The sequence below is a fragment of the Dicentrarchus labrax genome, unplaced genomic scaffold, assembly GCF_905237075.1.
Source record: "Dicentrarchus labrax unplaced genomic scaffold, dlabrax2021, whole genome shotgun sequence".
Lineage (NCBI taxonomy): Eukaryota > Metazoa > Chordata > Actinopteri > Moronidae > Dicentrarchus > Dicentrarchus labrax.
The window spans coordinates 9597680-9625081 of record NW_026136706.1 but is presented as its reverse complement, the minus strand read 5'-3'; the positions used below and the strand labels follow the sequence as shown (position 1 = coordinate 9625081).

Here is a 27402-nt window from a genome sequence, read left to right as displayed (position 1 = left end):
CATGTTGAAAATGCCATCAATGAATTTACTGTGGATCTTGTACAGTATATCACAGTATACTGGGGTGCAGCTCTGAAATATTTTCAGTGTCCAGAGGCTCAAAGATTCCCAAGCTATACACTGTTCCTGCTTCAGATCAGTCTCTTTCATCAGACTGTTAAATGCCTAACAGCAGCTCCGGGGAACAGCCTATGTCTATAGGGCTCCTCCCAAGCACACTTACCATCCCAAACATCCCTCTTATGCAGTTTACTGCTCATCTTCACCATACCACACCAACACAATCATCTACTGCTTGTGACTTAATTCAGTTTTGTTAATATTCCATTGTACTGGAACCATATTATATATAAGCACGGACTGGGATTTACATATTATTTAAAAGACACTGTGTGTTTATGTGCATATTTGTTCAGTATGTTCTCCCTGCTTTGCATATATTGTACACAGTCTCTCTCATTAAATCAATACTGTCCATTGTCTTCTTTTTGTCCATGTTTATGTTGCCCTATTTTTATTGCCAATTAAGTCTCTCTATGGTAAAGCTGGTGAAATATGTATTGCAATCTATACAGAGTTAATTCACACCATTTTTTTCATCATTCAGATCAAAAATTGTGATTTCCCCAATGATGCTGCCGCCATGAGATGCTTTTGACAAATCCTTCACGAAGCAGAACACACTATTAAAGCCTTTTAGAGTAAAGCATGGTATGACAATAAAACTAATTCTGATTCAATGCACCTGTTTATCTTCTTCTAAAGTGTACTATACATCTATAGCTATTTGGTACACTGTAGTGTTTCATACATCACTGCTCCATTCGGTTTTCAACTGACACAGCAGCCAACAAGGAATAAACAGATCCTCAAAGCACTTGCTGTAAAATGATGTTGCTTAACATTTCCAAATTGAATGCAGCGTAGTAGTCATTAAAACTGTGCTGGGGAGAAGTTAGTTAACAAGTGCATGTGCTTACATTAACGTATGGGATAAGATTTTCGAGTGATATATCTTAGGTTTCACATATAAACACTAAAATAAAGAAAAACTGACCTCAATGGCAAAACCACCTTGGTGCCTCATCAATAGCACATCAGCTGGACCCTTTATAATTTACATATGAAAAGGCATAGAGGAGGAAACAACCACCATCACCATGATGGACATCCCTGACCATTCTTTTCAATAACAGTTACATTCAATTCAATTAAATTTATAAAATTTTTATTATACCTTTCATGCAATATAGATACATAAATACACATAATGCATTCAAAAGCCTTCTGATCTGACTGCCTTTAGAAGATGTATAAACTGAGGAGAACACAAGGTCTCACCAAAGGTGATTATACGTAATAAGGTGTTTACATATGCCAACAATTGAATTGTCCAGATCTCAAAATTAGGTATTTATTTCAGTTTATACAATCTATGGAACTTAAAAGTATCTGGAAACCTACACTAACAAACAACATTTCTCACACAAAAAGAAAACCTTTTATAGATGTTGTTAGAATGAGGTGAGACAAAGACATGTCCTGCCTTCCATTATATTTAATGATCAGGAGTTCTTTTTTGACACTAAACTTTTGTGTTTGTGTTGTTATAGGGGTATATTCCCAATAGCTTTTGGAGCAACTTGTTAATAGTCAGGAAGTCCAACAGGGGTGTGACTTAACTTTACTCTATTTTATAGCCTTTTTCCTTTGAACTATGAACAGGTGGACAGTGACTGTACATATGGAGTGTGTCAAGTAGTGCTTCATTGAGTTAATTCTATAAGTATTAAACCAGTTACAGGTTATACCCACTGGGTGGAATGGATTGATGACTGTAAAATACATGCAACACACAGTGTCTCCATTTTATCGTGATGAAAATCATACAATGTTTTCTAAAATGCAAAAACCTGTTTTCAGTAGCTCAATGTGTGCCAGTTTGAAAAATCAATTGTATTTCACAAATATGGCAGTATTAAATAATGCTCTGTAGTACAACTATAATTATTTGTCAGTGGAGTTTAAATTCCGAGTTGTTTTCTAACAAAACTAAAATCTGTATTACTGAATATTTTGCTGCGGATCATGCACCACTAATAACACATGTAATTTCAATTTGATTGATTAGTATAATGATATTGTTGTTCCTAAAGTTTTATGAATAATTTCTATCAAAATAATACCATAGGCTTGTTATTAGTTATATAAGTATCACAGAATAGATCTGATTAAAATATATATATAACCTAATTTAATTAGGACAATTTAATCACAAAAAGAAACAAAACCTAATAACAAACGCTAAAAGATTATGTTACAGATTAAGTGAGTACAGTAACTTTTACGAAACCATTACAGTTTAAAGAGTTAGATGACACTGGAGGGTCTGTGAGGTGGTTATTGGATTAAAACCTTAGCTCAAGGCTTTCTATGCTTTAATTATTTGAACATATTCTAACAGAACCATGCAAAATATCATGTGTTGATATTAAGCTTAATTCTACTCTTCTATTCAGTTATACCCAAGTTCAGTTATGCCTGAATGAATCTACTCTAATGCTATATAAACTACAGCTAAGAGATCCTTCTGAAGACATAGGTGTCATCCTGCTGTCATTTTGTTGATTCTTCTGATTGTCAGTGTCACATTTAAACTATCGAACCATAGATAACAAGGCCTGCTAGAGTGCAGAGAAAACAGCATTGTTTCTGAGTGGCTCTTCAGAAAGGATGTCATCAGTCCGCTACACAGGTAGGAAAAAAATAAAGCCATTATTCCTGAATGTGCAAATTGATATTCATTCTTTTCAAACACAATGTGAATGCCACAACTTGTTTGTTGTTTGCTCTGTTTGTTTCCAGGGATACAAAATACCCTGTACTCTTTTTTGGGGTGGCAAACACAGTAAACATGCATGCATTCAAACACTGCAAATGTGAGAATAATAAGTAGACAACACCAAGTCTGGTGTGCAACAAACCACACCAGCAAATTAAAAGTCAAAAATGTCTCCCACCTCCTACTACATGTCAAACTGCCACTGGAATGCTCAACTATTAAGGAAACATATGATTAGTTTGAGCTCATTTATAACACACACTCAAGACACTTTTCACCATTGATCATAAGGCTGAAACATTAGAGAATTTTACTAAAAAAAAGTCAATACATTTTTTTTATATAATTGACACGGTTGATTGATTTGTATACTCCATATATTAACCTTTGAATACAAATACTGATATAATATTCTACACCAATACAATAATGTACTGTTGCTGATATTTTATTACAGTAAGTAAAAGTAAGATTGCATGTTTAAAACACAAAAGTAAAAGTGCAAAGATGCACAATCGTTACTTAATAATCTATTTCAGCAATGCTTCCTTTGCAGATCATTTTGATTGACTGATTTTTGATATTTATCCCAGGCATGGCTGGGGATTTAATACTGTGAATACACACTGCTTTGTCTCATATTCTAATGGCATCCAAGAAGCAGATCCAATCTTAATGCGCTTTTCGTTTTGTTTTAAATCATTTGAACATATTTTGTTGATGGTTGGGTCCTTGCTCGTGAAATGTCTGACACAGCTTATGCTGTGTTGAGGAAGTAAGACCTATAATTCTACACATTTAATAGAACTAAAAGTGGCATCGAGCAGTTTCAATTGTTATCAGAAGGAAGCAAGCAATTCAATATTCAAGTGTTGTAATGGAAAAGTAATTTCTAGATATCAATTGAACCTATATGCAACCATAAAAATGTATACAAATTCCCTGGGTACACTGGAGCCAGCCAAAAATTAAGAATTTATTTTCTTTAAATAGGAAAGACTTCGATCATTGATTGAAGATGGCTTGTCAAGATTTCTTATAAACAATCAATGTGTTAAGAACATTTTTCTCTTCTTCTTCTTCTTCTTCTTCTTCTTCTTCTTCTTCTTCTTCTTCTTCTTCTTCTTCTACCAATTTGTTGAATATTTTAAATTGTTTATTGTTTGTGTACATTCATGTTCACTTGCGAGCAGCCTTCCTTTTCTTTGTCTTTGTTGGTGCATTTTGAAACTCTGTTGCACGTTACAACCTTCAACTATCGATCAGGAGAATAGAGTGAAATTATCAGTGGAACTGTGTTACGTGGTCCTTGTGAACGATACAAACAGAATGGGAAGTTGCTCCTAAAAACATTGCTACATAACGCTACTGGTGGCCATAAATTCCACACAGTACCTTTAAATAGTGCGAAAAAAGCAACTTGTAGATATGTTATATAGTTTCCAATACAACACGCAGTAAATGACTATATTGTCACTACAGTTTATACCACCCAGCCAAAAATGTTGTATACTACTCAAGAATTTCCTACACACGGGCAGGCATGAAGACATGGATTAAAAAATGCCCTCTCTAGTGCTGAGACCTGTCTGGAACAGCAAAAATAAAAAGGTATGCTACAACCTGATGACAAAAGGGGAAAAACAGAGGTTGGCCTTTTTTAAGCAGTTAGCCCCTGGTTGTTTGGAACAATTGTTGGACTGGAACTCAGCTGCACGCAGGTGACTAGAATCATGTTTCTTGGCTGATGTGCCTCTGCAATCACTCCAAGTTGTTGTCCCTCACCACACACACGATAAATCAAATCAAACCACCAAGTCTGACCAGACAAAAGCTGGCATCAGCTGCTGTCTCTCAGGTAGGTTACAACTCAGGAAGAAAGGCTCAGGTCAGCTTTAAGTCCCTTTTCATAGTCTCTCCTTGTTCTCTGGGTCCTAGTGTTCGACTACTTTCTCTGCTCTCTTTCACAGTTCGTTCTGTCTTTCTTTAAGTCATTAGATTGAAGGGAAATCTCTCCAAAGCATATAGCCATGACAATAAAGGCAGTGTGTCGGAAACTACATAGTGAACAACACAAAAGACAGACATCTAAACTCAGCGGGCTTTAAAATGAAAATGTTCACATCTGCATTGACAGATCCCAAAAGATCAGAAGGAAAATACAAAGTTTTACTTGTTAATTTAAGCCCTCAGCTCCTGAGACAGATACGTGCGTTGAGTTCTATGAATTTGAAGAGTCATGGGCAGGAATCACAATTATCTAGTAGTCATGCTGCCAGGCCACAAAATTGAACTGAACTTCCTCTGACCGTCACCCCTTATTCCTCTCACAGCAGAAAGGGTCAGGAGCTCTGGCATTTCCTACCATGCTGTGGGGCTCAAATAACACAGAGACTCTATGAAAAAAAAAAAGCTAACATATCATTTCCTCAACATCTGCTACCACAGCAGGTTTTTGCCTCCTGTAAGCTGGCAGGGCCTTGTGCGACTGACATGAAGTGGATTTAAACCAATAGCTCGATTACTGCTGCAGCCAGACAGAGCTCGGATTTGCCAGTTGTGACTATGGCACAGAGATGCAGGCGGCTGTTTATGATCAGCCAGACGCTTCGAATTTGCTCTCCTACTTTAGGCCACCTTAGAAGGTTCCAGATCCGGCCACAGACAGGCAGACAGCAAACCACCAATTTGGCTCTGAGGAAAGGAGAGATAAAAGCGAGCCCTGAGCTACTTTTAGAATGTTAATTTTTTTTTTTTCCCCTGCTTGGATGAATATGTTTTCAGAGAGGAGTACACCACCCTGTTCACTTGGCACACACAAGTCTGCTAGTATATATCCATCATGTGTAATGGTCCATGGAGGTGGTCAGTCTGTGGCTAATAGGTCAGATGTGTCTGTGTACAATCACTGCAGTCATGCATATCTGGCTGTATCAGAGAGAACAAATAAGGTATACCGACTCCACTGTTCCAGTCCACCTCTTTCATTTCTAACTCATAGACTTTATTGCTGAGGTAGGGAACAATTGCTGTGCTACATAGCCCCCCTCTTCTCTCCATATCCCCTCTCTAATTCAGTACATCTGGGAGGCAATCTACAAGGAGGAAAAAAAGGTAACACTTTATAATGAGTACACACTATTAAGCATTAGTTAAGCATGAATAAATACTGAATTCATCATTTATAACACATGAATACACATTAGTATGTAGTTTATAAACACAGTTAAAAATGTTTTATTCATCATTGATAAGCACATTAGTTATGGATTAGTAAATACTGAAGTCATCATTTATAAAGCATGATTCTGCTGTAAATAGTCATTACTATGTGGTTTATAATCACAGTTATAAATGTTTTACTCTTCATTGTACTGTACATTTCTGCATGCACTTGCACATCCACTATTCAGACATGTATTAATGATTAGTGACTGTGTAAGCAGATGTTCTATAAAACTCACAACAAATTCATTTTCTAATGATGGCCTATAAACAGTTATTAATGCAGGAATTCACAGTTACAAAGCACTTACTACTCATTAATTAAGTATTTTGCACAAGCTTATCTAAAGTGAGCACTATTTATGGCTTATTAAGGATTTACAAATGAGATATAAAGGCTGACAATGCCTCGAGACTCACAAATTGTTCAGTTATCTTAACAGACGAAGGAGAGACACAACACAAAGGGATATAGAACATATTGTATTGATATTTACTGCAACTTCCCAACATATTGTATGAAGACGAACAAGGGTGGTTTATGAAGACATGCTATTGTTGTGATCTTATCTGTTTGGGACGTGTACGTTGAGCTCCCGCTCTCAGCACGTCATCAACGTGATGACGTGCTGAGAGCGGGATGTTACGTCATATTTACGTTAACTCTCAGAAGTTTCTGACAGTGCAGCCAAGACGAGCATGGAGAAGCACATTGGAGTCGGCAGCCGTCAGCGGCTCTAGAGGAGAGTATGTGTCTTTGTTTGGTAGCACACATTATGGTTGAAAGTTAACGTTAGCTTGTCACTTGTCACTAACGACTGACGTTACTAACGTTACTAACGTTACCGACCCGCCCGCGGTGGCTAAGCCGACCTAGCCTAGTCTCGTCTAGCCGGGCGAGGTGAGTGCCTAGCAGCGGGCGGGTCGGTAACGTTAGTGACAAGCTAACGTTATCTTTCAACCATAATGTGTGCTACCAAACAAAGACACATACTCTCCTCTAGAGCCGCTGACGGCCGCCGACTCCAATGTGCTTCTCCATGCTCGTCTTGGCTGCACTGTCAGAAATTTCTGAGAGCTAACGTAAATATGACGTAACATCCCGCTCTCAGCACGTCATCACGTTGATGACGTGCTGAGAGCGGGAGCTCAACGTACACGTCCCAAACAGATAAGATCACAACAATAGCATGTCTTCATAAACCACCCTTGTTCGTCTTCATACAATATGTTGGGAAGTTGCAGTAAATATCAATACAATATGTTCTATATCCCTTTGTGTTGTGTCTCTCCTTCGTCTGTTAAGATAACTGAACATTTTGTGAGTCTCGAGGCATTGTCAGCCTTTATATCTCATTTGTAAATCCTTAATAAGCCATAGATAGTGCTCACTTTAGATAAGCTTGTGCAAAATACTTAATTAATGAGTAGTAAGTGCTTTGTAACTGTGAATTCCTGCATTAATAACTGTTTATAGGCCATCATTAGAAAATGAATTTGTTGTGAGTTTTATAGAACATCTGCTTACACAGTCACTAATCATTAATACATGTCTGAATAGTGGATGTGCAAGTGCATGCAGAAATGTACAGTACAATGAAGAGTAAAACATTTATAACTGTGATTATAAACCACATAGTAATGACTATTTACAGCAGAGTCATGCTTTATAAATGATCAATTCAGTATTTACTAATCCATAACTAATCTGCTTATCAATGATAAATAAAACATTTTTAACTGTGTTTATAAACTACATACTAATGTGTATTCATGCGTTATAAATGATGAATTCAGTATTTATTCATGCTTAACTAATGCTTAATAGTGTGTACTCATTATAAAGTGTTACCGAAAAAAATAAATAGAGACATGGAAACAGTGGCTATTTTCAAATGCACACCATGACTAATGGCTGTACTTAAGATCTTACTGGAGTTAAATTGGGATTTAAAAAAATAGTTTTAGGCATCATCAAAATATAATCAAAGAAATACAAATAATTGAACTGTAGACATTCAAATTTCCATTTTTAGAACTTCTTAGTTGACAAAACAATGTCCAATAAAGGTCCACTTACTCACTTGTTCTAAAAACCATATGTTTATGGTAAAGTAGAACCATAACATAAGGATCCAAAGGTGGAAGTTTTAATTTGCCTGGTAACACCTTTATTATATCTACGATATATAGAAATGCATGGTGTCCTCTGGAACAAACCTTCCATTTGACAATCTGTGTAAATTCAAAACTTGTTTTTGTCTGTTGCCTATGAAAAAATTACAAGAAAATTACAAGGACCAGTGTATGGGATTTAGTGACATCTACCAGTGAAGCTGCAGATTGCAACTAACTGAACACTGCTCACATCCAAATTTGACAACCTGAGCATGAAAAAACTCATTCCCAAAACACAAAAAATCTACACACAGTTTATGGTTTGTCCATTCTGGGACACTGTAAAAACAAGGTTCAACATGGCAGACTCCACAGAAGGTGACCCATGGCCTGTAATAATAAAATCGAATATTATAAAATTTATTATTATTATTATTATTATTATTATTAATAATAATAATAATAATAATAATAATAATAATATTTCTGTTGACAATGCATGTAGGTTCTTATTATTAATATTTCTAGAGACAGAGATATATGCACTTGTATATCTGTATATGTATGTATGCATCTAGATGAGCTGGAAACTACATCATGCATTCTCTGTATGGATCTCTCTCAAATTACATTTTTTTATGTCCTCGTGTCCCCTATGAATGACACAGATATGTCATACATGTTTTTGTTATGGTTGTTTGTCGTGCTTGTTTCTTGGAAAAAATCTTATTTTATATTCTGGGTATGAGGACCTGTCAAATGTGTTTCTGTGGTCATGGTTTACATATTGTGTATGCAAGAACTGATGATCCCTCTACTATTGAAAAGGCAACACACTTTTCTTACATAAGAATACCAATAATGCTGTGCAAAGATGCAGTATCAATATGACATATGGGAGTTACACAAGACATCAAATGTGAGCACTTTTATGCAAATACAATATTTTATTCTTGTTCTGACAATTATGCTTGAACCAGGTTACTGGAGTGATTTTCCCATGTATGTTATTGAAGCTGGTGAATAAAAATGGTCTAGGTTATTCTCATGTTTATCTTCTTTTGTTCTCTAAAAAGCACTTCATAATCTGTTTTCAAAAAAAGTGCCCTGCAGCCAATACAGGTGTCGAAGTGTCAGAATTAAGGGGATAAAATTTGCAGTATCCAATCAGCATGCAGGGTTTAACGCTACATGCTGTTATGGTCAAGGAACGACAGCAGAATTGTTGCAGATACACAAAAGCTGCCAAAGAAAGAGTAGACCCTCCCATAGATTAATTGGCCAAGCTTACTGAAAGTGCAGCTTTCACCGCGGGGATTACAATTCAACCCCATTTCCCCCTTAATCCGGTCATTAGTCAGGGTGTGCAAGGACACAGAACATCCTCCACTTCGGGCCGTCTCTGCTGCATGCAAATACGATAACTTGTTGACCAACATTTTTGGAACAAAAGATCCATTCTTCAGTAAACAGCCTTTAGAAGTTAGACAAATGGGAGTAGGTTGTAAAGCTTCAGAAAGCCTTTTACAGGTCTTTTAAGGACAGAGTGGAATCGTTCCAAAACTCTTGGTAATAAAACTGATTCATGAACAATGTCAGTGTTGATTTATGACCTTACCTTCTTACTGTTTTGGTGTATTCAAATAACAGAAACATTCATAACAATAATACATGTTTGAGCTCCATAGTAGTATAAATGAATTGCTATTTTCTTTAATAAAACAACACTTGAGGTTTGATGATTGTTGCTTGACATTACTGACATTTGCAGCAATGCCAAAAGAAACATTTTGAATTTGGGTAAAAACTCTCTCAACAATCAGCAAGCAAATGTCCCATTATTTTTTCTCATTTCGTTAACAGGCCTACATGCAGTAGCCACCCATTTAGCTATGGCTGCAGTAAGTTTGTTCTTAGTTGTGGCATCCATGGGCTTCTGCCTGAAGTCATCCATTGTCACTTGGCTTTGACGAGGGGGCGGAGAATTCGCATCAGCTGTGTGCTTGGCCATCAAGTGGTATTTCAGACTGGACGTGCTGCGATGATAGCTCAGTTCACAACGACAAAACACACAGATCACTTTGGTCTTGTCAATGGAACCATTTGGCAACTTTTTAAAAGTAAACTTTCCATTCAGAATATTATTGGCATCCATTTCGACGTCTTGCGCTCGCCATGCACTCAAAATGTAACGTCTACTACTCTTAAACAAGTGTGTGCGGCGTGCCTGTTGTTTTGTTTCCGGTCTAGCTGTGTGTGTTGTAGTTTTTCTAACGTTACTAGTTGTTACAACAGCATGTGAAAAACACTACAAAGAGTGCTAGGCCAAAAAGAACGTTAATCTAAAATTTAAAAAAAACGCGTTAAAATGGGTTTGCGTTAACGCCGTTAATAACGCTTTTAACTGACAGCACTCGTAGAAACTATGGTGAACATGAAACTCAAAAAAAAAAATGAAAGGAGCTTATCTACAGTCAGTGTTTTGTTTGTCCATTCTAGTCTACAGTAGAAGCAAGGCAGTTCAATATGGCAGAATCTATGGAAGACAAAATGCGGCATCCGTAGATAAAAACTCATTCTAAGGTAATGGATAAACAATTCCTATATTCCGATAATTATGCCCTACTGAAAACACTCTTTATTCTAGAATATTCTGGTTATTTTCTGCCAAAAGATCCTCATAAATTTAACACACTTGACCTTTAACCAAGTTTTGTACAAACAAGTCTTCCATACTTCACTGCTGTTTTAGGCATGCAGTGACATGCCTGGCAAAACTGAAATATCTCAGCAAATATTGGATGAGTTGTCATACTATTCTGTACATATATTTGTGCCCCATAGAGAATGTATGCTGATGATTTATCTTGTGTCATCAATAGTTCAAACTTATAGTTTGTGCAATCCTTGGATCCCTGCAAAACTAACAGCATCACAATCAGGTTCAGCCTTTAGTGCCACAGCAAATGTTAGCATGCTGTCAAGCTTAGCCAGGATGCTGAACATGTTGAACATTATACAGTACTTTCTAAACATTGGCATGTTAGCACTGTGAGCATGTTGGCATACTGATGTTAGCATTTGGCTCAAAGCACCGTATAGCCTCATGTGTTTCAGTGATAAGGAAGTACCTTATAGGTACTTTATTGTGTCCTTAATGGGAATGTGGCATGGTGTGTAAACTAACATCTCCCTCTTGTCATCACATTGCTCCTACATGTTAGCAATTATTACCCCCCCCCAAACACACACACACACACACACACACACACACACACACACACTCTATTGATTAAAGTTAAAACAAGCATTTCTAGAACATGAGATAAGTTCATTACAAAATAAATGAGAAAATGTATGTGTTTCAATGATTTTAAAAAGACAACCAATTCATTTAAATGCTCCAAAAACAGGAGGGCATATCTGTAAGTAATTATTTTTGCAACCAACATAACGCAAATATTACATAAAATATTAAACTTTTGGGGAAGGAATTAAGGAATTAATTACATAGATAAATTTTGTTAATTGTTTTAAAATGCACTTCTTTTGCTTTTAGGGGAAACATTTTTGCAAATATCAAACCAGTTTTACAATATAATGTACAATGGGAAGAAATGACAGAGCTGGAAGAAAATGTCTGACAGTCTGACCAAACATAAACCACTGTTGCATTCAGGTTTCAGCTGGTCATTTTACTGTAACAACAGTCATGATAATGATGTGTTGGTTGTATTTTATGTTTTTATAACAATATGATATAACAGGAGGTTGTGTAAGTGCAGCCTTCAAATGTATATTACAATACTTCTTCATCTAAAACACAAAGTCGCAGTGGAGACTCATTTGGGTAATTAAACTAATACACAGTCTATTTTCTATTATCTATTCTCTATTGTCCGTGCTTATTATTGTCTAACAAGCTAGTTATTCCAAATCAAATAATCAATACAATATAATATTACAAATGACATACTTGGGTGAAAACATAATGATTCAAGATTCAAGAGCTTTATTTATCCTGAGGGAAATTACTGTGCAACAGTTTCAATACAAAGGTGGTAAAGTAATACAGGGTTAGAGTAAAATTAAGCTAACGTAAAGTAAAATAGAATAAAGGCTAACATAAAATAAATCAAACAAATCAAACAATTAACTAAATGCAACAAAATGCAAGCACTAACAGGTAACGTAAGTAGAAAAGAAGAAAACAAGTAACTAAATGTGACAAAATGCAACAAAAATTGCAGTTAAACGTAGGTATATACAATATACAACAATACGCACTGTGCAGTTTAGCAGCATAAATTGAAATAAAATAAGTACAAACTAAATAAGTGATAAGGAGCGATTGGATAAAGTGGTAACAGTGGTAAAAGGGATAAAAATTGTAGCAGCATAAATTAACTAAGGTATAGCACAACTAAAGAAAGTGATGAAGTGAAAATTGGGTAAAAATGATAAAGTGACATTGCTCAGGGCACAGTGTCTCAACTGTCCCTCTCGCAACCGGAGGTAGATGAGTTATAAAGTCTGATGGCCACAGGAAGAAAAGACTTCCTCTGGCGTTCTGTGTTACACCGGGGGGGGAATGAGTCTGTTGCTGAAGGTGCTTCTGCTTGAGGTTAGCACCTGGTGGAGAGGATGAGCGTTGTTGTCCCTGACGGCCCCTCATACATGGTACTGTGCAGTTTACACAGCATCCTCCTCTCAGACACCACCACCAAAGAGTCCAGTTGGACCCCCAACTGAAATGGCTTCCAGAACATCAAAGCAAAGCATCAGGTTTAGTGAGTGTTTATGGCAACTTTCAATAACGCTTTTAACTTATTATTTGTTATTAACAATAACTCAAGCTAATGTACGCTACTGCTGGAACACATTGTAAGTCAGCTGAGCTAGTTGTAAGCTAATGTCCTATAGGTTATCTTTGTAGTGCAGCCTTAAACTTAGACATTCCTCTTTGATAAAGCTTATAGTTAGGGCTGGATCAGGTGAGTCCTGGACCATCCCTTAGTTATGCTGCTATAGGCCTAGACTATCGGGGGATTTCCCATGGTGCACTGAGCTCCTCCCTTCCTCTCTCTTTCTGCACTCATTCATGTCCCATTAATGCATGTTACTAACTTCACTTCTTCCCCGGAGTTCTTGTGCTTTCTCGTCTCGCAGGTTCTTCTCGATCCTGGTGGAGCCTCCTGCCATGGTCCTGCTAGATTGCCATTGCCAATACTGTTGTTGCTGTGCACCTGTCTGTCTGTCTGTCTGTCTGTCTGTCTGTCTGTCTGTCTGTCTGTCTCTCACTCTCTCTCTCTCTGCTTCTCTCTCTCTCTCTCTCTCTCACCCCAACTGGTCGAGACAGATGACCACCCACCTAGAGCCGGAGGATCTGTCCTAGGTTTCTGCCTTTTAACAGGCAGTTTTTCCTTGCCCTTGTCGCAAAGTGCTTGCTCATGGTGGTACTGTTGGGTCTCTGTAATTAATGTTTTAAAGAGTTCGGTCTACACCTGCTCTATTTGAAAAGTGTCCTGAGATAACTTCTGTTATGAATTGGCGCTATACAAATAAAATTGAATTGAATTGAATTGAATTGAATTAAAGTCTTATAAGGAGTACGGTCTAGACCTGCTCTATTTGAAAAGTGTCCTAAGATAACTTTTCTTCGCGCTCTACAAATAAAATTGAATTAAATTGAAGCACTAAATTATGAAGACTGAAGCCTAGACAAACATTTTACATTAGTACATTTGGAATGGGAAAAAATGCCTGCATAAAAAGAAATATAGGATACAATTGCAAATTGACTTGTTAGTGTTGAAATAAATTAAATTATACCCCCAAAAAATTAAATTACTTGTGGGGTCCCTTATAAACAATATCAAACAGTGAACAGTAGGAAAATATCAAAATAATAAAGACAAAAAACCTTCTAAATATTAATGAATCTCTCACATTGGCACATTGTCTTTTCTAATCCAATTTCTACAGTAGATGTTGCGTTGTCAGGTCATATGGGCTTAATAAATGTGGACCCACTTTTGAGAGACGTATACTGGACTGTGTGAGTAGATCACGGCGAAGACTTTTGACTTGAAGTTCCATCAACATAAATAGGCCAAAAGACAAAACTGGAAATTGAACATGTGAAAAAAATGGGCAAGCTAAAATCATTATGACTGAAGATGTTTTGAGCTGATTATGTGTTATTGTCAGTCAGGTAAGATATGATTTTTCACTCATAAGTCATTTTAATCCCTTTTAAATCATGATAAAAAAATAGTTAGCATCACCTGTTGTTCACTGTCCGACAGTGAAAAGTTCAAATCGTCAATGTGAGTGTTGAGATGTTATTAGATATGTGAACTGAAGGTAAGTCTGGAGTTGTTTCCATAATTCCATTCTTCCTCTCTTAGTTACTCTTAAAGGTCTCTTTCTGCCTTTCTTACAGTTTGTCTCACCGTACACAGACAGTTAAGCAGCTTTCCTTGGTGCATGCTGTAGCATGAGTATGCAGGAGCTGTTGTTTATAACGTGAATACGACTCCTGCTGTTATTGATTCTGTCCGAGAGATGAGCCCTCTGGGTTTTTCTGATGTTTATGCAGGAGAATGGTGATGCTTGCTAAGTGGAAAAGAGACAATAAATCAATAGGCAAGGTGAGGGGAGGGGAGTTCCAGGCATTTCTTAGTTCAGGACTAGTTTTCAAATTTCAGTTTTTCTCTTCTTTTGAAGCTCTATGGGACTGAGAGAGTGGGCCAGTGGTCCTTTCCTCACTTTTCCCAGTCCACCTGAGTTCTATCACTACTTAGCTGGAGGTCTTCATTTGTTGAAGACTGTTATATGGAGAGAGCTTGGAGTGAATTTCAATTATACAATAGTCTCAACGTTGCAGAACTCTCCACATATTTAATATTTGATAGAGTTTTCTACTGATTTTAACATCTACCAGACTACCAGTGTGAACAATTGACACCATGAAAATACAAAGCTGATGGTAAAAGAACAATACCATATTTTTACACTTAAGTTTATCGTTAACCTTACATGTAACAAAGTAATATCCACTCATAACCCACATATTAGCTTTTTCTGAGCTTTCAATATAATCTAATGGTACTAATCATCAAACAATTTCAATTTGAATAACTTTTGCCTGTAAAGATGAGGAGATAAAGTTGAAAATTTAGATAAATAGAAATATATATTTTTTTTTTGTCAGACAACATTTTAAATCTCTTAAGACACTAGATGTGAAGGGGCCTTGTTAAAGTACTTTTCTGGGACCTTTTTGTCTAAAGCGATCTTTTTCTGTGAAGTTTGCTTGTTGAGTGTTTGAGTTTCCAAACTATTTTAACTGCACAAAGTTCACTTAAAAAAAATCACTTCTTTCAATCTTTTGAATGTCACCAGTTCATCAGGAATTTATGTGATTGGATCAATTGCATAATCGACATAATCCCCATATAAGGCTGCCTACTCCACTGTGATTTGTGCGAAACTTTAATTCCCAAAAATGTTACCAAATAGTATAAAAAAAGATTTACACCATTGCGCTTCAATTCCTATTGCTGAAAATCAGCAGATGTAAACAAACTAATTTAGTTGTGTCGAGGACCCGAAAACAATACAAAATATTAATACACTGCCAGCTATGTCATCAGAACAGCACTATATTGTGACAATGTAGAAGATAGACACAGCCTGTGGAGAGGATGCCCTTGCTGCCCCTATTAACATTAGCAATTAGATGCTCTGTTAGTTAAAGAAATACCCATTCCTGATCAGTTCAAGTAATCTATGATTTTAACTGCCATCTAATTATTGACTAGCAGGAGTTTCTGGCAATTGCCTGTAATTTGCATCAATTAAAGGCAAAGACTATGGACTATAATTAAATCATATATTTATAATAGCAAAAGGTGAAACAGGTAATTATTATAATTATTACTATCAATAACTTCTCCACAGCTGGTCATTTTGTACTTAGGGAAGTGAAAACATTATTTAGTGCACCCTTCCCAGATTTCTTGGTTACAAGTTAAAAGTAAAAGTACACTCTTAAAAAAGGCTTTCAGGTATGTTTTAAAACAGCATCTAAGTGTGTTTTCTTCCAGATTTGATTCTACAGACAATTTTGTGAATGTATTTGGGGGGTTCAGAAACTAGTGGTGATGGTGCTGCTCTGAGCAGATGCCCTTCAATCACAAAAATCTTCACATATGTTATACTAATTATCTTTTATTTATTACTTTATTAATTTGCATCTCCTGAGATATATATATATATATATATATATATATATATATATATGCATTAATGTAAAGAGGTCAAAGTTGTTGTTGGTTCCTGGAATTTTTTCCAGACTACCATTTAATTTTACATTTTATTATTTAGATTATTTTTCAATTACCCAATATTCCTCAACATACAAACATGGAAGCTTTCAAGATTGTATAACAAATCTATACATTTATGTGACACAGATCATTTTTATTTATTGTTTTTTTTTTTTCATCCATTTCATATGGCTCTGAATACTGTGATAACCATCAGCCTTTTAAGCTGTAGAGAAGACAGGGCTGCTTCAGCACACTAAACACTGGTATTAAATTGCAAAATGTTCCAATGGAGTAGTTCATCTTTTGTACCAAGCTTCATGTTTAATGTCCATTCATTCCATGCAAATGCCACTGACCTAACATTGGTTGTTTCGTGAATTAATTACTTCCAGAGCCCTGAACATCTTCACAACTATATTGAGAAAACAGGACATGGGATTGCACAGTACTACAAAAACGAAAATCCCCCCTTGCCCCCATAGACCACTATTACAAAAATTATGGAGATGAACTTTACAGGATCGTCACATGTTGAAACACAAAAGGATTCCAACAGCACATACAAATCTAACATTTAATTCAATTGAAGTAGTTCACAGCAGTTTTTTTTTTTTTGGCTTAAGTTACAATTGAGTGTTCCACAATACTTCCTTTACCACTCAGCACACTGGCTTGCCTTCATGCAAGAGAAACATGTTCGATTACGTCCATATAGATTGTTCAGTACTTTTAATGGCCTACAAGGCAAATCATTTAAAGACCTGATCATTCACCTTATGTTTGCACCCTTGGTATTTGTATGGATACTAGGATTATCTATTTGTTTTTTGTTCAGTGGAAAATGGGCTTAAAAACTTCCATATGTGTTATCATTGCTTGCAGATCTTGGACTGGCGTCTTGATGGCTGCAAAGGTTTACTGTGGAGGACGATTAAGGAAGCTGGAAACAGAGGCATCTATTTGTACAATCATCAAAATGCAGTGGTCTGGGAGTGCTGGCCGATTCAGCTGATAGCACAGACAGAAGGAAAGAGGACAGGAGTGCTGCTGCCTCCTCAGGTTGCCATGGTAAAGGAGGAGGTGAAGTATGTGGAGAGACAGCCATTGTAAGTAAAAAGAAACTGAATTATCATTCAGCAGGTGGCATTGACGCTGTGTCCCCAACACCAGGTAATGAATGGTCTTGGACTTCCTGCTCACATAGGGAGGGCAATAATCTCCCATCAGCCACCTGCCTCTGCACAGCAGGTAAAAAACCTCATGCTGTTGATTGACTTGTCAGGTCAGTGGCCATGTAAACCACGGAAATATAACAACTCTGCCAGTTTGATCACTGGTTGACTATCGGCTGATGGGACTGCACTCATACCATTCTTTTTATATTGTATACAGTACTATTAAAATGTAGTTTTCTCAACATCTTATGATATTAACTTCTTTGAAGGTTAAGAAAGGGACACAAAGTGGAAATAAGCCCCCTTTATTCAATATCGATTTACATTTTATATAAAAATTACTTACATTTAATACATTTCTTCAAAATACAAGCAGCCAAACAACATACAAATCAAATACAAAATTATAAAATTTCTTATATTTATCATCTTCCTTTCTGAAGTAACAGATGTGTCTTATAATATCTCTTAATAACCTTTTTGTAGCTGTGGTAAATATCTTCCTTGTCTTTATCTTTAATCCATCTGTTGACATATGAGACCTAGAAAAATATGGTATTCAGTATCTGTCTTTTCAGTGTACAGTACAGGATCTGGGAATCTGATCGGACAACATTCAAGGTGGGCTTCAATCTCTTTCACCAAAAGATAAGTTCATGTGGTATATTACTGTCGAAACAAGGTGGGTAGAGCATGACATCCGTGGAAATGGAAAAGACAGAAGACCTATGGAATTACATACTGCGTGAGAAAAGATCATGTTGATATTATGGCCTTCACTGGAAATCCAGTCAGTAGATCCGTTAGGTACCAAGGAGAAAAAAAAGACAAAACCCCAAAAATATCAAGCTTCACTGCTCAGTTGCAAAGCTTTATGGTCCGTAGTCATATGACAAAAAAAAAAGCCTTATAAACAACCCACTCTACTCTTTCCTAGGATACTTACATTTGTTCAGAAAAATTGAGCCAACCTACCTTCATTACCTTCACAAAATGACACACTGTCCATATTCCACTTAAACTAGAAACAAGTATGGGTACAAATTTTAGCACTGCATTTTTTAAGGTTTAAACTGTGCACAAGTGTGGCTTATGGTGTTAATAAAGTTTTTGCAAATCAGCAGCTTTACTTCAGTGTCACACAGTATACAGTGTAGCGCTGTATAACTTATGTTTGACAAACATTAGAAAGCAAACAGTAAATGGAAAATAAAACTCTTCAGCACACCAACAAAGACATTATGCTGATGCTAAACCAGTAAAACCTAAGAGCCTCATAGGAAATAGAAAAAATCTTGTTTCCTCCTTCATATTATACATTGTACACTGTGGTAAAAAAAGAAGTACAAAGTGTAAAGTTAGGCTATGCGGCGGTTTCATGAATTGTCCCCTCTAGTTTCTTTGGGAGTAGCTCTCTCCTCTCGTCAATACTGATAACAGGCTTCCGGCAGTTTTGCCCGTCGATATATATCTTTGCATACACTGGGTTGGAGTAATTCATGGGCTGTATAGGGAGAAGAAGATGGAAAAGAAAATTAATATTTATTTATATAAATTACTTTAATACAGTGGGAGTCTTAAAGCTGCATTCATAGGATTTTTTTGGCCACTTGGGGGCAGTGGAACAAGCTGAGAACACAACATCTGACAGATCATATAACAAAGTTGTTGTGGCAGACATGTTAGCAAATGATTGCCTATTTTAATCAAATCCAGCAGATGTGGGAAAACATTTTCATCTGGAGTTAAGGTTTGTATACCTTATGTATTGAAGTTCTTTACCTCTGTTACCTCTGATACCTCTGTTTTGGTCTTCACAAACTCTTGAGAAAAATATCTGGCTCTTTAGCAGCTAAATGATTCACTGTGGTCACTACTGTAGCTAGTTGCTAACTTTGCCTGTGGAGTGCAGCGTGAAGTCAGTTTATTAGACCTTGTTGGATAAAAACAATCAGTTTAAAGCTAATTACTGTCTATGGACGCAAGGTTGACAAGAGCAAAGTTTGTGGATCAGTTTGCAGAAAACCAAAACAATGAGCTAAAAGAGACTAAAACACTCCGTACAGCTGAGGAAAACTGTAGAATTGGGTTGATAATTATGTTTGCTTTCATCACTGCAAACAACCTCCTGTTTATTACATAGGGTAATTTGAGCTCATGTTAATAAAAGAAGATATTGATTAGTGCAGCTCTAAGGAAAGTCCATTGTGATTGACAAAGTGGGTAAAACATTTAAGTTTAACTCTATCTGAAGCAGTTCAAAGAATAGCACAAGACTCATGACTCACACATTCAGCACTCATGCATACTGTATACGTTGAGTTTTACACTGCAGGCAACAGTACAGTAACAGACAGAAACATGCAGGAAGAAGACAATTTAAACACAAAGCCATGCAAGCACAGCATAGTGGTAGCTTTTTAGAAACTTCAGTATATATGAATACTAATCTAATATATGATGTAGTAAACAGCTATATATGACTGTGGCCAGATGTACATGGTACAGGCAATCTTACAAACTTTTAAAATGTTTGCCAGGTAACTCCACACTGCACACTTCCTAACTATGTGAGGATGATTTGTTTGTTTTTTTCCTGATGGGGCAAACATAAAGTGAAGTTTAGAAAAGTCACCTGTCCAGGGATTACCTCCTTGGGCACAGAATTGATGCCCAAGGTGCGAGGGTCACTGGATTGTACACACCAGCCCTGCAACAACAACAAGCACCACCTCTGTTTACAGTGCAAATTCACTAACATAGCTAACACCAAACAGTTTGACGCATACAATAATGCACGGCCATCTACTGGTTATCTATGTACAAACTTAAGAATTAGTCCAGTTGTAGTAGTAGGAATTGTAAGGGACCAAGAAAGAGTAGTGGAATACAGAAGCTAGTTGAGATTCAAGCCAGTGTGCCTCTGTTGCAGCCAGATTGGACTGACAATAGCAGATGTCAAAGTTGGCAGGGCAAGACGTTGACAGCATTAGGCTTGAAGCTCTAGCAGGTGAGCTAGATAACAACATCAGTGAAGGTGTTATGATTCATTTGATATGCTGAATGTTAGTGTGGGGTTGAGGGGTGTAAACAGAATAAATCACCAGCCAGATGAAGAGTCCTCTTGGTTCATGGCACCTGTGCATTCCTGCACACTAGCCAGCTTTCACAACACCTCTACACAACCTAATGTAATCCTATTTGATTTATCCTGTTGATTTATCCTGATGTTAGATAACCACATTATCACATCTACAGTATTGGAACAGAGACAAAGAACACAAGGCAAAATTGTTTTTATAAAGCTGGACAACAGTTTGGAATTGGTGGTTGGTGTCCTTGCCCCTTTCTGCAATTAAACACAACTTCGGCAAAAATGTGATTATTTTGTCAAGTTGCACAAAGTTTGTCATATACACTCTTGTCCTGGCATTCAAGATGAAGATTTAATGAAGCACAGACAATGTGTGGGTTCAGTTGGGCGTAATTGACAGGTTGTCACTGTTTTCATGACAAGAGATAGTGGTGCAACAAATTTTATAATTAGTAGGTGTTATAAGGATTGGCATCAATCAAGGCCAATCAAATCAGCTCCCCTCCTCTCTTTTTTCAGATGTTACACTATTCATCAAGGATGTATTAGACGAGACAAATGCATATGTTAACTCAAATACGCGAACAGATTCCTTGAAATCTATATACTGCTAAATTTACATTTCTGGAAATAGTTAAACTAGTTCCGAGCACAGATTAACATAATAGTTACATTTTTATTTCAAAAGACATTTGACGAAAAAGGATATTACTAGAATCTTTATGTTGTTGAAATGAGAAAAAGTTCAAGCCAGTGCCTAAAGGTTCTAGAAATATCTTCAATATATTATATCTGTGAGCTGCTTTTGGATTGTTTTGTACACCTATGTGAAAATATTGTGTGTGGATTTAATGACAGAGCATACCAGTGATACTAGTATCACTGGTATGCTCTGTCAACAGTGATGCGTAAGATAAAAGAAATAAAAGAGAAAGATGTGCTGTTATTCAAAGCAAAGGCTCTTGTTGAAACAGAATCAGTTTCATTTTGACAATGAAAACAACTTGAAAAACATCATTATAATGTGAAAAGAATCCAGTTCAGGAAGGAGGGTGAGGCCAGGGTGTTACAGTCAGTAAACTACACATTATAACACGATATATTTATTGTCATGGTTGCAGCAATATGCTGTCATAATGCTGCACTGCATAAAACAACCAAAGAACTAGAACTAAATCATTCAGTTTGCTTTTCAAACAGATGTAAAGCTTCAGTTTGCTGTTGCATTGTGGTTAGTTCAATACTGAGTATTGAATACTGACTAAAATAAGCCAACCTTGTGAGGGTCTAGCGTGAAGTTGGGTCGCAGCAGGCTGCCTGCATCAGCGTGGTTGTCATGGTCCACTTCATACATGTTGTACGACGGGTTCCCAATCTCCACGTTTATCCCTCCGTTTGTCATGGGCTGCCTCTGGACACGTTTTCCCCTGAGGTGTGTGAAGCAAGCCATCATTAACATGGGACGCAACATGCAGGTCAACATGCTGCACAGCTTCGCACGGCTCCACACAACAAATCACACCACACTACCTGGAATACATAACTTTACAGGGCAGACCTAAAAGCTGAATTGTAATCAGAGGCTCAGCGCAGACTTTAGGTATTCTGAACATGTTTAAACAAACACACAAACATTTATAAAGCAAAAAAAATGCTCATTCATCTTCAAAGCTATGCAGTGTTGGATCTCTCATCGGTTGCTGCTTAGAAGCCTCTTTCTTATTTATACTTTATTATTTATTCACTTACCTTTGCTTTCGTCTGCAGATGTAAACACCTGCTACCACCATCACAATCAAGATTACCAGCAGGACCAGAGGCACAATGATAGCTATGCTCCCTGAGAGACAGACAGAAGAGAGATGATGTGGAGATATGAGTAACAACTGAAAGGAGCTGAGATGGGCTTAGATAGTGACACATTGTATGTAACCATGCCTGACTGTGGTTTCAAAAAAGGCCATCTTTAAAAAAAAACTTGGTTGCCTGCGCACTTCACTCCCTTAACAGAACAGCTATCCAGTATATATGGGCTATACAATAACATTTATACAAAGACATAGATTCTACAAAGACGTAAATTGTTTGGAACTGAAAAAAGAGAAGAAAAAGTCACAAAGTTAAGATGGTATGTAGCTCTAAGAATCATAAGTTTCTAGGAATGAATTTGGTGACAGAACAGTTGCATTACTGAAATGCGATTAGCTCCTCTAATTCAAACGAGGTAAATCTGCTGAGTGAAGGCTTTTCTGTTCTAATACTGCAAACTAGCTAGGTTGGATAGAGTTCAGTAATTCTTTAGGAAGGCTGCCAATCAGGACCGAGTTCAATTGTCTGGCCTGGGCCTGTAAAAATGTGTGGATGTATAAAAATGTGATCATTTCAGATGTAAGTAATCATTCGACTGAGATGGAATGGGGGCAGTTTATAAGTGATATATACATTTATTCAAAGGTTTTATAATAAGGCTTCTTAAAATTCCCAGAACTCACCTCCGCTGGTGTTGTCTGATCTGCTGCTTTTAGGGGCGGGTCTCTCACACTGTGTTCCTGCCCAATTGGCTGAACATCTGAAGGAGGTCAAAAGAGAGTAAAAATAAACTTGCATTAGAATACTTTTTCTAGCAGAAAGACTGCTGAGAAAACACCTTCACCAAATGAACTACATAATGATGTGACCGTGGCTTACATATACAACACATTATGATTCAGTCTTGCTATGGAGTGCTTTGATCCAACACAAACAAAACACCACCTGGAGAGAGAGCACTATGTATATACATGTTGTGTCCATACACAGTGTGTGTGAATTTACATGTTGAATATTCAGTGTAGAAAAATCAAAGGATGACAACAGGACAACAAGTCGTCATCTCATTTGTGTTCCAATGGGATCCGATGGGCGTGATGTATGACCCTTGTTAGCGGAGGTGATTTCTAATTTCACACAACTGACGCAGATGGGTCTGTAAAGCATGACTGATCTGGTGGGTGCGACTGGATGATGACAGAATGAAATTACTCTAAATAACATGCACTCTAAGAATCAGAACGTTAGGCTATCAAAAATAAGAATGCAGCCCCATACATACTGGAAATGAATCACGCCCTCGTAGAACGAACTGTCACAGCGACATGAATTTTAATGGGAAACTGGGTGAAAGGGGGAGTTTGATCTCCTTTGGAAAGCGTAAACCATGAAAAGACTAATTCCTTAAGGAATGAAGAAATTCTCTTAACCTCTATTGAAGGTATTGAAGGTAAACCCCAATTACTGATGAGATGTTCAGCCTAGCAGGTTACAGTATAATCATACGTGATGACTGGTCAATAACGAAACATATCCAACTTGCCATCATGCACAGGTTGCAAATGCACAGACTGATGCCCACATCACAAACCAATAGCATTAAGTTTTTGCCCCCCCGATTCCTGTGTGTTGGGTGACGACTGCATGAGATGGGTGAATGGGTGGCAGTGAGGGGCAGCAACGATACAGAGTCATGCAGCAGCTGATAATGTAATAAGTGCCACATCAACTAATATCTGTTCAAATATAATAAAAATTGTTAAAATTGAGCTCTAAGTAAAGAATGTAAGAATTAAAATGTAATATGTGTGAAAAAATTGAAATGTCTGAAACTACTGTGCCTAATTTCTGTTGCTACTATTAAAACTACTACCGATAATAATCCAAATAATAATTAAACTGATATGGAATAGTTTTTTGGAAATATGCTTTTTGCTTTTTTATCAAGAGTTAGATAAGAGGATTGATACATACTATATACATTCACCAGAAAGGTTGGCTTAGCTTAGCACAAAGACTGGAAACAAGGGGAAACAGCTAGCCTGGTTCTGTCCAAAGGTAACAAAATATGCCTGCCAACACTTCTTAAGCTCTCTTATTAACTTGGTAGATCTTATTTGCTTAATCCATACAAAATGCAATGTAAAAACCAAAACGTTGCAGGGGATTAATTGCAGAACTATTTATTTGCCTTGGAGTGTTATAGTCACTATGAGAGACTCCAGCAGAGATGCCAGAAAGTCTTGATTTTGTTACGTTTGGACACAGCTACGCTAGCTGTTTCCCTTTCATGTTTACTGTACAGAAATGTGAGTGGTGTCAAATTTCTCATGTAACTCTCAGCATGAATGCAAGTAAGCATATTTATTAAGCGATGTTGACCTATTCCTTTAAAGGACATTAGGCTACTGCATAATTAGTAATTCATCTAAAGAAGTTGTAACATATCTTTCATGTAATTTTGGAAAACAAAGAAAAAACATTAATAATGCAAATATGATGTACTACAGAAATTCAGTTACTAAATGGCATTTAATAAAGTGATCTTAAGGTAATAAGTAATTTTAGTCAATATTATTACAATATATAAACTCAGTGAGTGAGAAGACATTTTCTCTGCTCTTCAAGTACAAAGTACAGCTGTGAGCAAGAGCTCAAGGGGTGAACAGTGTTTGACAACAACTTAACAAGCTTACCATAGTAATTACAGTTAGTTAGCTAACCTGTCATCCTTTGAGCCAGGGCACTGTGACAAAACGTATTTCAATCGAAATGGAAAGTCACCGGGTGATAATTTACCAAGTACACACACCAGTCACAACCAAATATCTGAAAATAATTTGAATGAAAACACAGACCTGTCCAAAAAGAATTAAAAGTGATCATAATCTGGGAAAATAATAATCTCTGTGCAATGTAACTTCATTACACTATCTTTATCGTTTACTATTATAAATCATTACTTTATTCAGCACTTGTTACATGATAAGTTGCTACAAGGCGGCACTGTGACAAACAGCCCATATAGTGGACTGAGGCTGAAATGGAGCCAGATGGAGTTGGGGTGGGGGTGTAGACAAAGGGCGTGAGTGGGCTCTGAATACAGCTGGAGAGGTGAGAAGGACCTACTTGCAGCGTGGTTTGTTAAGAGCTGTTAATGTGCACATCCCCTCATTCTGACAGAAGTAATCGCAGGGGTTGGCCAGCTCATCACAACGTTGGTTCTTGAACCCTGACGTGCAGCTGCAAAACATTGTGTTGGGAGTGATAAAAGGGCCCAGAGAATGTATATTGTTGAACTGTTGGCTGCTTGATGAATGGAGACTGACACACTAATCCCTTTCAGCAGCTCCAGTCAAAGAAATTGAGTAAGTCAATGTTGTGTCTGCATTGAGCAAATGAACAAAATAATTAATATGAACACAAATCAATTTCACTGCTCACCAAGTGTGGGGAATATCTGCAAGAGAAAAGTCTGTTACAGTATCACTGCTGAGAATTGTATTTTCTTGACATACTGTTTAATGTATATGATAGAAGACTGATAAGATCTGTCATCAACTACCAAAAAACAACACTAAATAAAACGACACAAACAACAAAACGTTACTTAATTCTAAATAGCTGTGGATAGCAAATAAAACCCCAAATATCAAAATGTATAAGATGTTAGAAGCATACATGTACATTGTAGAATAAACTGTATTGCTAATTTCACATTCTGCCACAAACAAAGAAAAACACAATTATATTGTAATGCTATATTGTAACAGTAAGTCAACAGTCTTTTACTGACTTGTACTGAAACAATTCTATTAACACAATCACAAGCAATTGAAAACATAAATAAATGTGTTCATATAGAGAGCTGAAGTGGGACTAGAACTTCCAGGTTCTGTTCAGTCAGAAAAGCTTATTCAAAATCCCATTAACATATGTACGTCACAGTTCGACAAAATAGGCAAGACTGTGGGCTAGTCAACAGCCCGCCGTTGTTCAGTTCAGTCATGTCTGTAATAACAGCAGGACTACATGCTGTAGTTTTTAGATAGCAGAGATGGCTTTAGAAGCTACCAGTGGTGAGTTTTATGGATATGGTTGCGATGTCGTCCTTGTAAATTTTAATGGGAGTTGTAGTTTTTATGTACTCGTATCATAACTATTGTTTAATTGATTAACGAAATCGCAAGATCATGAGAGGATCCATCTTGCCAGGCTTCAAGTTATGTCTAAACACAGCATCGTACGAAGAACTTCTGCTTCCTATGTGTATGTGACGACGTATATGAAAGTGACTGTTTTCTCAAAAATAATTATATAAAATGTTGAACGAGAGATTGCACTTAGTAACAGAAGCTTGTGGAAGAGAGGATAGCCCAGACATGACGTCATGACTTCGGCTCTCTATAATTGTTTTGCAATTTGCAAACCAATATTAATTATTGTTGTGACTTGTTGAATGGATTCAACCCTGTGGAAATATATCCATTTATAAACAGTTCGCAATATTTCAACATAGGGGATTATCAAAAAATGTGTAAGAGGAATATTTGGATCCAAAACTTACTGCTGTATGTTGATTTTGCAGCTAATTAATACATACAGTTAGAATCTGTAAAACCATACTATGTCGTTTAATTTGAGAAGTATTTGGGACCTTTACATGTAGGACCACTGCATACTGTTTTCCAACCCTGCAAAGACATGCTTAAAAAGTACTATCATAGTTGGTCTGATGCATTTTGAAAAAAAAAATGAAAAAAACTCTTTAACCTTTTTTTAGTGTTTAATGCAAGAATTATC

General features: G+C 36.8%; 2 protein-coding genes across 2 annotated transcripts in view; one reads left to right on the top strand and one right to left on the bottom strand.

The window, feature by feature from the left end:
• Positions 1-27402, top strand: part of stxbp5l (syntaxin binding protein 5L) — a 380881-nt gene that overhangs the window by 289079 nt on the left and 64400 nt on the right. The window lies entirely within an intron of this gene.
• The window catches only part of LOC127365947 (low-density lipoprotein receptor-related protein 1B-like), a 241426-nt gene continuing 232009 nt past the window's right edge, over positions 17986-27402 (bottom strand). Inside the window, 6 exon segments of the mRNA XM_051404535.1 lie at positions 17986-19200; positions 20332-20406; positions 22067-22217; positions 22540-22630; positions 23283-23359; positions 25729-25842. Of these exon segments, the coding sequence (XP_051260495.1) occupies positions 19060-19200; positions 20332-20406; positions 22067-22217; positions 22540-22630; positions 23283-23359; positions 25729-25842 (649 nt within the window). The 3' untranslated portion in view covers positions 17986-19059.